Here is a 13,999-nt window from a genome sequence, read left to right as displayed (position 1 = left end):
TCTCTCCATGAAATCTTGAACAATTTACCTCGCAAAATTAGATAGAAATTACAAATTTAAGATTACAAAGTTGATAGGAGAAAAACAAAATGAAAGAATTATGAAATGAAATTGCATCCAAATTCTACTTTCCTCTACACCAAAATATAGAGGCAAAATGAAATTTTATCATGGATTTTCCTTAGTTCAAGACCAAAACTCTCTCTACTTGCATATTTTGAAATGAAATCATGTTAAAATCTGAAAATCAAAAAAGTTTTGCAATATAGCATGCCCAGATTTATTATCTTACCACCTCTCCTTAGATTTTGGAAGAAATCTGCTCTTATTTGCCCAAAATAGCTGCTTTCTCAAGAGGATTCACTCCCTGCTTTCGACATTTCACTTCTCTACACAACAGATCGCTGCCCTTTTAGGATGAATTGGCTGCCTTAATGAGAAGAATTTTGATGCTTTATCCAAGAGGAAATTGCTCATAACATGAGAATTTCACTGCTAATAAGCAGAGGCAATATTGTTTTATTTTGATGTTGAAATGGACTCACCTCTCCTCCCTTGTATAGGTGCTGATCAGTATGAAGGTGTGAGTCTCCAATGACGGTCAACCTGGCTTCCTTAAGCCAATCCTTTTATTTAAATCTTTCTCATCTCCCAAGACCGACTTGATTGAGGATCAAATGCAATTTTTTCTTTTTTTATTTATTCCTTAATTAATTCACCTTCTTGCCTTTTGATCAAAGCCTCTTCTTCCTTTGGGGCAGAAATCATGCATAAGGGAGGATTAGAGATTCCTCTTAGGTTGGCGGAATCCGCCACTGCAAGAGGAAAATTTCACCTTTCAAAAATAAATCAAACTCCTTATTCACTCACTTGATTTCACCAGCGCTTGTCATGCTCACATTTTGCTCATTATTTCAAGCATTTGGAAGGGTAAAATTTATGTTTTCAGCCTCATAGATGCAAGGCAGAAATTGATAGATGGAGAGGAATTTGGGATTTGTCAAATTTACACCTCCATATAAGTTGATTTTCACCTCAGCACTCCATCTTCTAATCATCTTCCATTTGCACTCTACCTTGATGGTCAAAGATTAGGTTTCAACCACTGCAATATAGGGCGAAATCTAGCCTTGCTAGAGAAATGTAATACAACGCGGGCTAGAGAAATGTAACACAACATGAAATCTACACTTACAGAGGTTTTACAGGAGAGATAACAAATACCAATAAACATAATAGATAAAAGGAGGTAATAAAATTTCTCAAATCCCAACACAGAGTGTAACCCTACAGAGATAAACTTTTCGCACATAGTCAATATCTCAGTTTGTGACTAGAAATGGCTGAGTTCCACAAATTCCCTGTCCAAGATGGTGTCGAAAGGATTAATGAAGCTTATATGGAAGGATTCTTCGAAGCTCCTGAAATACAACCTACCAGCAAAGACTTGAATATTGAAGAAGTGTCAGATATACAGACAGATGAGAAGACCCTATCTAGGCAAGTAAGTACTTATATACCTCCTGAGTTAAAGCCTAGCAGTCTATATAAGAAGAGTGCTTATACTCCAAGTAAGTTAAAGAATTTTTTGTCTAAGTCTACTTTCAGACCGATTGTGATTCCTCGCATGAGAATAGTAGAGCTTACTTTAGAATATGATCCTACTCAAACATTCCAAACCAAAATGTTATCTATCTTCCCTCCTGAAGAAATTGAGTATATCAGAAGTCATCAGGATATGAACTTTTTACATTTTGGAGCTATACAGGTAACTACAGGATCATTGGTACCAGAAAACATATGCCCTATATGTTATTTAGCTCTATGCGATAGAAGACAAGTCAATTATATACCATGCGTGCCAGTTGTCTAGTCTGTCAAGAGTGACAAAAAAATTCCGTGTGTTTCTTGTATTATCCTAATCTGACAGTAGCGACCAGGGATAAATCCAGCCCTAAAATCAGATATGGTTCTTTAAATTGTTGGGGTGTGTTTAGTTCATTATATGGAATGAATATGTTTGTTGCTTTCAAATATGCTTCTGTCCAAATACAAGTCTTATACAGTTTGACAAATACAAACAATCCTGCTATATTGGATAACCTACCCTATGCCAGAACCTTAAATGGAGAAGTCCAACTTCAAAAGAGTCATGTAAATACCATAGATATCCCTACAAGATGGAGACTTGACTGGATGCAAAATGTTGTACCTAGATTGTTAGAAGCAACTAAACAAGTACACCATGTATCTCATAACCAAATAAATATATTGCCCAGATCTTTGTCCACAAGGTCAATGAACCCATTTGTTTCTGCCTCACCATATTTTGATGCTCGTTCCTCCTTTAGCTCTCAAGGAAGTACATCTAGCAAACTTTTTGTAGAAATTGAGGATGAAGCACCTCTAAATACTGGTCCCCAGATTCCAGAACCAGTTCAAGCTAGAACTAATAAGGAAAAAGAAAAGATTAAAAGGGATCATCTTTTTGTACACATGATTAATCCCTTTCCTAGAGCAGAAACCCTTAAATGGTACAAAGAACAAGAAAATACATATTATCAGAACGGCAGATGGCCACCTGTAAAAGGGCAATTCAAACATGAACATGGTATAGTATCAATGTTTCAATATGTCTTTCAGCCAAAGAATGCTGAAGAAAAGGAACCTTCTGCTGACCATAAGCAAAAGAACTTTATTTCAAAATTTTGTGATTACCTACAACAAAGTATAGATGACCTTTGTACAGATGTCATTTTTATTAAACAGTCCTTAACTGTAGTTAACACCAATGTACAGAAAATAGGTAACATTGCTGTAGAAAATCATACCAGAGTAGCAGAAATAAAAGACTCCATGAGCAATATCAAGATACAAACAAAACAGCTTCTGAATAATGTACACAAAAATGTTGATGAGTTTCAAGTTGTTACTACACATGTATAGCATAACCAACAAAATCATGATGCTCTTATTACAAGTCTTTCTAATGTAGATCATTCTTTACAAGAGTTGTCCACATCTCTTGATTGGTTAGTCAATCAAGAAAAGCAGTCTACTCAAACAGCCTTAGTACTGCCAACCTCTCTACAAGCCCCTGAGAAGCGTTTTAGGAAAGATCGTCTTCTGATGATGAGAACAAGTTGTAACATACAGCCTTGGTATCTAGACATTGATAATGATGATGATCCAAAGCAAAAAATTGAAAGTTGGATCAACACTTTTTTGATAATAGGAACCCTGTCTCGAACAGACCAAGATAATACATGCAGATTTGCAGTAAACTATTTATGGGCAATTGCTAGATCATGGTGGAACAATAAATCAGCTACTAAAAAGGATGCTCAAGTCTATCAGAAATTTGCTATTCAAGTTGTAAATCAAACAGGACAAACTGTACAGCAACAAGTACAACTAATTCCTATTAACTATTTGATGAATGAATTAGTAAATGAATTCTGCCCTGAGTTAAGTAATAGACATGAAAGGATAATCAAGGATACTCTTCAGATGAAGTGTTGTGATCTAAAAGATTTCTTTGCTTACTCAAACCATTTTAGGAAATTGTTGTATCAATTGACTAATGAAGAACAGGTCACAATGGCAAAGACAAAGTATCTTGAAGGTTTGTCGTACAACATCTCTGATAAGGTCATGCAATATTTAGATCTCAGATCCCTTACTCTCAAAGAATGCCCCATTTCTGACCTTATTCAGTTTGCCAAAGACCAAATTCTCCAGTTCATTGATAACTGTAAATATCAACAAAAGTTCACTAAGCATAAAGCACAGCGCACTGCACCCACATTCCTTGATAATTTTGGTTGCAATCCTTTCACTAAAACTCAGTGCAAAGCCACAAAGCAGCGCAGAAAGCATAAGAAACTTCGCTTTTAGCCTCGCTCCTTTCCTTGCTGAAAATCTTATGCACCTAAAAACCACTTCTTTCGCAAGCATTCTCATCCTCATCTGCTATGCGATCAGATCATTTGCTATATTTGCAATAAGCCTGGGCATAAAGCCCCTAGTTGTCATTGCAAGAACAAAGTTGTTAAAGCCGTCTACTCTGATCCAACCGCAGCAGCGTGGTGGGATGTTGTAGATGAAGAAGAAGATTTATATATGCAAGCTAACATTTTTTAACCTATTTTAGAAGATGCAGAAAAAGTCTCTGAAGAAGATGATGCTCTTCTTGAAGATCTTGCTGCTACCCTATAGGCAGCAAAACAACAGCTTGAAGAAGAAGACAATGAGTATCTACATGGTGTCTACAGGAATCATTCCAAAAGAGGAAAAGGCCGATTCAACAATTGGCGCAATAACAATAACAGAGGAGGAAGAAATTATAAATGGCAGTATGATGATGATGAAAATGAACCTGCCTATTCTTCTCGTTCTTTCCAGCATCAACAACCACCAAAGATGTCATACCAACCATCGTTCCAGAAGAAACCACATTTTGACAGCCTCACAAAAGAATTCCAAAACTTCAATATGTATCAAACTACAAAACCTTCTAAACGGGTATGTCAACAGGCCCCTATGTTCAATCTTGTCCCAATAGAACAAAAGCAAAGGAAGTTCTATAAGTCTAAGCCACAACCAGACCCTATTGTACAAGCCTTGACCACATACCACAATCTCTCCAGTCCTAAGCCAGTTATCCCTAGCAAAAATCTAGCATTACAATTAGGGATTTAGATGAAGGACCCTCTTACTCTAGCCTAAGTTTTGATGAATTCTCCTCTAAAATTCAGGAAGAATATGAAGATGAAGATATTGTCAATTTTGATACTCCTGATTCTAGTACAGCAGGAATGGTAATGATTGTATTACCTGACCTTACTCCAACACTAGAACCACAGTATTTAGTACATCTCCTTACTAGAAAGTTTTCTCAGTACATTAATGTTTTAATTAATGGCAAGCAATATGATGCTCAGATTGATACCGGAGCCTCTCTATCTTTCTGCAAAAGACAAGTCCTTAATAATTGGGAACAGTTAATAGAAAAAACAATATATACTGCCTGTAATGTACAAGGCAACCAGTTTAGCTATGACAAATATTGTCATCAACAAACTTTGCAGATAGAAGGAAAGACATTTAAATGTGATTTCTTTGCCATGTAACAAATCCCCGTAGATGTACTACTTAGAGGAAATTTCATAGATAGATATACACCTTATGGCTGTACAATGAAGAGCATCATGTTTACTCTTCAAGGAAAAAAAATTAGTGCTCCCAGATTAGTCTATGCTTCAGAAAAACATCCTTTTGTCAATATGGTCCAGACTTCTAAACCTCTTACAAATATAAAAGCCTTGATCGTGCAAAATATTTGTTCTGAAGACCCACAAAAGTTTTGGGAAAAAAAGATGCCAGAAATGGAAATAAAAATCAAGCCAAAAGCAAAAATGAAAAGTGGGAAAAAGATTCCTATTCCAGCACATAACTACAATGACATGCAACAAGCAATCGAAGAACTTAAGAAAGGGAAGTATATTGTTCACTCTCAATCTGATTTTAATTGTTATGCATTTATGGTCAATAAAGAATCAAAAAAGAAGAGAGGAAAGAAAAGGATGGTAATCAATTATAAACCATTAAATAACATAACAATTTCATTCCCTTATCCAATACCAAATAAATCTTATCTGTTACAAAAGGTTGCTAATTCAAAGATCTTCTCTCAGTTTGATTGTAAATCAAGTTTTTATCAAATCTGTGTCAAGAAGAAAGATCAGCACAAGACTGCATTTAGCTGTCCATTTGGACATTTTGAATGGATTGTCATGCCATTTGCCTTGATGAATACACCCTCATATTTCCAGGAGAGAATGGACAAAATCTTCAATGGCTGTAAAGATTTTCTTTGTGTTTACATAGATGATATTTTAGTCTTTAGTAAAAACACTGATGAGCATAGATCTCATCTAAACATTTTTTATAAATTATGTTCGGATTCTGGGATTGTTCTGTCCCTACCAAAGATCCGGTGGTGCATAGACTCTTGTAGATTTTTAAGAATGATAGTTAAGGCTGGACAGCTTGAGGTTCAACCTCATATCAAAAATAAGATCCTTGAATTTCAGCCTCCATTAAATACCAAGGAGCTGCAAGAATTCTTAGGAATTTTGAATTATGTAAATAATTTTTATCCAAATGCAGGTTTTGATCAAGAGCCACTATAGCAACTATTGACGAAAAGGAAACCACAGTGGTCAACTATTCATACTGAAGCAGTTCAGAAGATCCAGCATAAAATTCAGAATCTTCCCACACTAGTTGTGCCTACCATACAGAATTTTATCCTGTACACAGATGCTTCTGATGTAGCCTAGGGAGGATATTTATGCTTTGTTAAAGATAACAAGGAATACATCATTCCCTATTGATATCAGAAAATGGATCTCTTCTGGCAAAGAAATTTATGGTGTAATTTGTTGTCTTAAGAAATTTGCTTTAAAACTAATGCATTTATCAAAATTCATCATCAGAACAGACTGTACCAAATTTCTCACATTCAAAGAAAAGGATCATAGTAGAAAAGATGGCAGAGGAAAGTATGTTCGCTGGCAAACATATTTAAATCAATATAATTATGAAGTCCAGCATATTCCGAGAAAAGAGAATATAGTTGCAGATTATCTCAGTTGGCAAGCTCTTGGAGTTTTTATGGTAAACCCTTCTTAACCTACATACTATGGTTTCCATTTAGAAAAGGAGTTTAATGTTTATTTCTCCTCTCTCCACCATATTGCTCAAAGACAATGCTTGCTTCAAGGCATGAATCAGAAGTTCCGTCACTATGCAAATTATGCTATAGATACTCTGGTAAATCTAGGAAGCATGACACAACTAGATTATCTCAATGATGATAGTGGAGAATTCACTATTCTTCGGATGTAGAATGACCATTAATATATGCTTTTCCTTGATGTAATTCGAAGACCTTTCTTCACATGGCGGATCACATGTGCGGCCCCACACACTAAGCAAGTTATTGAATTCTTCAATTATGCCGGTCCTGATAAAGTCAATCCAGATCATCATCTCGACCTTGAGGTTTGTGTCCGTGTCATCACTAAACTATGACTAAGATGGGACTCTTACTTTTCACCCCACTTAGTATATGATGACAACCAACATGACTGGAATATTCGCCACCGGTTCACTTTATTGGCAATGTGGAGACTAGTCACATGGGAAGACGTATTTGATCATGGAGAATTGATGACTCCACTACCGTCACCAACCAACAGTTCATCATGTGATAGTACTGATAGTTAGTGGGAATCTCTTTTGTAAATGGTCATCACTGTCTTTACTTTAAGGACATACCGCCTTACCCAATCACCAGGTTCCCGATAACTTATAACTTGCTAGGTAGTTATAAATAAGCTCATGCGGAAGCATATTGGGCATCAGTCATTTTAGAGTTTAAGAGTCTTAGAGAGTCAGTTTGCAAGTAGAGAGTATGATTTTCTCTTTATAGAGAATGATCTTCTCTTTATAGAGAATCAAATATTAGACCTCGCTAGTTTAAGTCTTCAGTCATCCTATCTTCTCTGTATGTATTAACATTTGAAGGAATATTGAAGTCGTAGCCATTCGGCCAATAGCCTCCATCGCTGGTTCTATCCTATATCTGTCCTTTTAGTCCATTCGCTGTCCTCTGTCGTTGGTTCTATCCTATATCTGTCCTTTTAGTCCATTTGTTGTCCTCCGTCGCTAGTTCTATCCTATATCTGTCCTTTTAGTCCATTTGTCATTTAATTTGTTTTAAGGTGTTCTATCCTATCTCTGTCCTTTTAGTCCGTTCGTCATTTAATTTGTTTGGCCTTGCTAGGGGAATGTGGATTCCTCTAAGTGTAGCAGAATCGGCCACCTCTAGAGAAATCTTCATCTCCACTCTAACTTTTCCTTAAAATTATCATTTCCAATAGATTTGCCCAATCACTCAACTCCTTCATTTTGTTGGTTATCACTCAATTTTAAAGGCTCAAATCATGTTTCCTACCATAAATGCAAAGGCAAATCAAGGATTGTTGGATTCCTCTCCTCAGCTCAATCTCCTCAAGAAACTCAACCCAATTAGTCTTAATTTCTCATTCTTGGGATCATATCACTCTCAAATTGTGTTTTTTTCAATTTTAAGGGCCTCAAATTTCCCTCTTCTCCACTTCATATAGGGATAGAATTTGGGCCTTAGAGGGGAATTTGGATTCGTCCGGTGGATTCCGCCATGCCTAGAGGAATCATCTCTTGAATTTTAACTTTTCACCTCAACTTTCTTTTGGATTCTCCATCTTATTCTTTGTTTCCACTTGTTATAGTTTGGTAGCTACAGGAAATATCTATGTACCTGTGATTGCATCAAAATTATATAATATATTTAATATGCTACTGTGTTATCTAATCCTTTAATATGATGAGGCCGCAAAAAGTCTTCAATTATGAATAGTCTTTCATATGAAGAGCCGCATCATTTGAAGATCTTGAGGAGTCTTCGGCATTGGCTAATGAAGAGACCGTGCGTAGATATTGAATAGTCAAGACATTGAAGAGTGACAACGAAGGGGTCTTCACTTTGTAACAGCAAGATAATGAACAGTCAAGCCAATTTTATATATTCTTCAGGAGTAAGCCATAGGTGATGCAAATTGATATTGTGTTTCTAAATATTACTTTAGTTTTGAGCCTGGTGTTTGGGCATATTGTATTTCAGACTTCTGATTATTCAATAAAAGCGATAAAAGCGATTTTGTTGTGTGACTAGATTTTTCCCCTCAGGTTGGAGGGTTTTTCCCAGGATACCAAGTTGTGTCTTAGTGTTCATAATTGCTTCTATTCTGAGATTTTGCTGCTTATTTTCATTCCTTGTCAAAAAAATTAACACCCCTTTAAGAAATTGTGTTTAGTTTGATGTGCTTCATGCAAAATGGAAATGGAGGCATAGAGAGGAATTTTAAATCCTCTCACTCCAAAGTTCTCAAATTTGCAACCTTCACATAAGATCTCGCCAATGTCTCGATCTCCCTTACACTTCTTAAGTTTCTTGTTCATCGTTTCATGAAGATGAGAGGCTACATCCATTTTTTGTCATTCTAAGGTTAAGGTAGAAATTGACATGTTCGGAAGAATTCAGATTCCTCTAGGGCTAGCGGATTTTGCCCTATCTTGAGGAATTTTCCTCTTTCATTTCGTTTCATCTCCCTTTCCTTTTACACACTCTCCAAATTCTTGGCCTTTATATTTAGTGATTTCTCCTTCAGCATTCCTCCACTTTTGCCCTCAATTGCCCTCTTTGTGGTGGCATAAATCACAGCCTTTATGCCAAAATGGATGTGTAACCCTTATGATGCCTTTCCAAGCTAAATTTGAGGGTGGAATTTTGGGGAAAGAGACAAATTTCGATTCCTAGAGAGCTGGCGGAATCCACCATGCTCAGATGATTTTTCTTCTTTGTCGTGCCTTTTCCTCAGTTTGTCTTGAACCTGGTTTTCACCTTTTTGCTTACACCTCAAAATTCTCCTACTTACTCACCTAAATTACCAATGACCTTCCCATAGGTGAATTGGAGGGTGGTTTGCACGATTTAAAACAGTCAAAAGGGGGGGGCGAAATTTAGAGATAGCAAAGAAATTGGACTCCTCTGTGGTAGGGAGAATCCGTCCTGTCCAGAGGAATTTCCTCTATGAACTATGATATTCATACTTAGCCAAATTCCTCCCTTTCTCCAAGCTAAACACAATACAAATTTTGCTAGGGGGTCGTCTATAAGTTAAAATTGGTTGTCTTGGACACTCATACCCCTGATCTACTCATTATTGCTTACACTTGCTCAAATTTAAAATCTCAGACCTCACTGATTTTGCCTTTTCTCTTAATCTTGAGCCCTCAAAACTCTCCTGAATTAACCAAAAAGGCCTTGCAAAAGTCACTCTCTAAACCTAAGCTACAGGAACGAAAGCAAAAGGAGGGAATTCACATTTACAAGGGGGAGATGGTGTCAAAACCTCACAACAGGAGCCTCCAGTCTTTTAGTTCAAAAGCATGGGTCATATTGGATGAAGACAAGATCATTGAAGCTATCAACATGTATCTTCTCGGTGTGAATGCTCTACGGTAGACTCCAATTGTTTTCACACACAAAAGCACTACAATTCTCTACAAAGTGAGAAAGATGGCTCCAAATCATGATTACACTTAAATATTGTAATTTTTCTAGCATCTTCAACCAGACGTTTGACCTATCCAATATTCTTAATGTCATCAAGCATCATATTCAAGTAATATGCAAGACAAGAATCATGACATATAGTGAAGTGATTACAGATGTTGTCGTGGTGTATGTGACATTTTGGACAACATTCTCAACCCCAACCTCCTAGATCACCTCTTCAACAAATTGCACAAAGTCTTGCCCTTTTTAATTCACATGCAACATCTACATACTTCAAGAACACCTATGTGCCATTTGAAGCTACTTAAAATTTAAGAGCCCTATTCTTGATAAGGAGGAGTTTCCACAAATCAAATTCTTGTATTACTATCAAATTCAACTGAACTATTATTGTTATCTATTCATTCATCATAAAGTGTTGTGACCCTTTATCCACCATACTTACTTATAATCATCAGCTATGAGTTGTGTATTTTTTATTGCCACTACCTAGCAATAGCCCACCCAAATTCTTAGTTGTTGGATTCTTACACCCCTTACTAGTGCCTATCAATGTGTTTACCAGCCCTTCCCAATATTGGTTTCTCACCACATTTCAAGGCATACAATTGTTGTACAATCTTGAGAGTATCACCCTAGCCTAATTGTGTTTGTCTATGTTCCAAATGGTATTACCAAGCAATGCTTATATCCCGAGAACATTGTGAGGACTCAAGAGTATAGAAATTTGGTAAAGATGTGAGGCGCCTAGAACTCTCATAAGTCTCACTAGTAGAGGCCAATGGAAGTCATATGCATGAGTTGATAAAAGAATCTATAAGATGAATGTGAATTGCAACTCATCACCATTGCCACCAAGTCCCTTCTCCTCTTCCTTTCCATTTTCTTCATATCAACACTATTAAGATGAGCATCCAATTCTCTCCTCACTTCATCAAGCACATAAGTGCATACCTTACATCATGTCCAAGTATCTAATCAAGGTGTTATTTCAACCCATTGATTTGTCATGCCCTAAGATACCCACAATAAATACCCCTAACCTTGGCCTTGTCATCACCCATTCTATATCTTTCTCACCAGTACCTTGCATTGAACTTGTCATTGTGGATATAACATAGCAAAAACAAATGTGGAAAAGAAAAACAACACCCAGGTTTTTAGATTCTTAATTTGAAAATCAAAAATACGGAAGGAAAAATTACTAGACACATATCTTAGTCAACTTCACTATTAACTCTATAAAATCTTCAAAATACACCTCCCAAATCCTCCTCTCAACATTAAAAGCACTTTTCCACACCTATGGAAGACAAACTAAGAAAAAATGAATGAAATGAGAATATTGGCACATACATTTTAGGTTTTTCACACAAGGGAGACTAACATTAGAACTTGTGAGCCTAATGGGAAGACTTGGCTGCACTTTTTGATAGACTTAGGTGAATTCACAAACTATGCTCAATGAGGTATTGGAGGATAATGACAATTGATTGGCAAACTTGTGAGACACATCAAGTCCACAACATGTTTAGAAGCTATGATCAAAAGGGGTGAGATCAAATGGTAAATCATTAAGGTTATGATACTAGAATCCTATGTTCAAATCCCTAGATATGTAATGTGCTTGGATATCTTAATATGAAATGTTTAATCTTATGAACTAACACAGTCAGTACCAAAGTTAGCAAGTCCAAAAATTGGATTCATTCAAGAGATCGAAAAAACTAAAACTGAGGATTTCCAAAAAAAAAAGTTCAAATATTTAATGAATCAAAAATATATACCAAATTCCATAAAATCAAAGTGATCCAAAAAATTCTATACCAAATTTCTATATGAAGTGAAAATTTTATTCCAAATTTCTATATGAATTGAAATTCTATACCAAACTTTATGTGAATTGAAATTTTCAACCTAATTGAAGGAGAAAGTCGTCAAGAAGTATTAATCCAATTTCAGGCGTAGTTTAGAAAATGCCACACCCTCAAAAGACTAGGCCAAGTTAAGTTCTAGGCACATTTAACGAGATGCCCTCATAAAGACCCCTTCAAAGAAATTACCAAAGATCCCTTCCACCAAGAGGGTACTCAAAAAAAATTCAAATTCAATGCTATATTATCTTTGAGCGGTCCTTTCCACACAACTTAGTGTCGTTTGTTTCCCTTTCAACATCGTAAAGCAAAATCATTATCAAACCCTAGCTAAAAATTAGGGCCAAAAAAATACCGTAGCTTTGTTCACGAGGAAGGCCGCTTCGGCAGTCGTTCGAATGTCTTCCTCACTCTTGATAAGCCGCCTCACTCTAGCCAAGGGGAACGCCATGCTCGCAGGGCTCTCCACCTTCTCAGCCTTGGTATGCGAAGATTTAGAGGGATGGTTTGGAGTTTGCTCTATTTCTTCCTCCTCTTCATCCTTCTTCGCTGTATTCATGCCATTCGTAGTGGCATTTCCTTCCACGTTTTCATGGACGGCTTCTTCGCTAAAGCCTGAAGCACTCTCGGAAGAAGAGTCTGAGATTGTGTGGATTACTTTTGCCATGGACAGGGTGCTGCTGTCAAGAGCTACAAGCTGAGACAACTCTCTATTTTCTTCAATTTCAAGCGGGTAGGCCTTGGGAGACATTTTAAGCCGGGGAGAAACTCCTATATTTTTATAAAAAAATTGAAGTGCATCAAAAAGCTCCTATATATATTTCTCTTGTCTCATCTTAATAATGAATTACAAGAGTGATTTTTTATACGCACCGGAATTTTGAAATTATATTATTATTAATTGTTTCAAATGAAAATTGATCTCTTAGCTCTCTTCTAGTTCTAATGATGAATATAGAGTGTGCTTTTAAACTTTGATATAAAAATTTACACACAGTGGAATTTTGAAATCATATTAATATTGGTTTCAAATGAAAATTGATCTGTTAGCTCTTTTGTCATTCTAATGATGAATACAGAGTGTGCTTTTAAACTTTGATATAAAAATTTACACACAGTGGAATTTTGAAATCATATTAATATTAGTTTCAAATGAAAATTGATCTGTTAGCTCTTTTGTCATTCTAATGATGAATACAGAGTGTGATTATAAACTTTGACATAAAAATTTGCACAAAGTGGAATTCAGAAATAGTATTATCCTTAATATATTATAATAATTGTTTAGCCTGATTTGAAACATTGATGCAAAAATTTACACACAATAGAATTAAGAAACTGTATTACCTCTAACATATTTTTTATTAGAAAATTTTAAAAATAAAGATATAATTAGTACTTACATCAAAGAAGATATAATAGTAATGTCGATAGTAATATATTGGAGCTATAAATAAGAATAGTAATACAAATTAATAAAATTAGAAATTGTAAGCACAATAAGATCTACAAATAGAACCATAGTCTACATTACTTCTCAACCCTGATGTGACATTATTTCTAATTATAATACTAAAACTAACCTAATCAAAAATGACCCCTCATTTTTAAAATACTAAATATCTCATAGATAATCTCGATATTCAATGTGATAGTATTCAAAATATTATTATTATTTATAATATAAATTTTATAGTACTCATCTTAATTTTTTAATCAATTATCACCATTAAAATTTACTATCCCTCGTTTAAAAACTCTACTTTTTTATTTTAAATTTAATATTTTCAATTATTTACTAATTTTTAATATGAAAATGTAAATTATTTTAAATTATTTTTGAATAAATTATTTTATAATTGTTTGTAAATTAAAAATATTTAATAGTTTCTAAATTTAATAACTTTATTTTAAATTATAAATTTAAAAGATGGTC

At 35.3% G+C, this 13,999-nt stretch overlaps 1 protein-coding gene across 2 annotated transcripts in view; it reads right to left on the bottom strand.

Moving 5' to 3' along the window:
- NF-YC10 (nuclear factor Y, subunit C10) overlaps positions 1–12,901 on the bottom strand; it is a 30,625-nt gene extending 17,724 nt beyond the window's left edge. The window contains exon 1 of one of the 2 annotated variants that reach the window (XM_089809184.1): positions 12,419–12,901. In XM_089809184.1, coding sequence (XP_089665310.1) covers positions 12,419–12,814 — 396 coding nt within the window. In that variant the 5' untranslated portion in view covers positions 12,815–12,901. The remainder of the gene's footprint in view (positions 1–12,418) is intronic. The other variant, XM_089809182.1, reaches the window with a different exon arrangement.
- Positions 12,902–13,999: the final 1,098 nt, after the last annotated feature.

The sequence above is a fragment of the Cupressus sempervirens genome, chromosome 11, assembly GCF_028749045.1.
Source record: "Cupressus sempervirens isolate cs-2001-9-10 chromosome 11, ASM2874904v1, whole genome shotgun sequence".
NCBI classification, from domain to species: Eukaryota; Viridiplantae; Streptophyta; class Pinopsida; order Cupressales; family Cupressaceae; genus Cupressus; species Cupressus sempervirens.
Note: the sequence above shows the minus strand (reverse complement) of the source record. Positions and strands in the feature narration are given on the sequence as shown.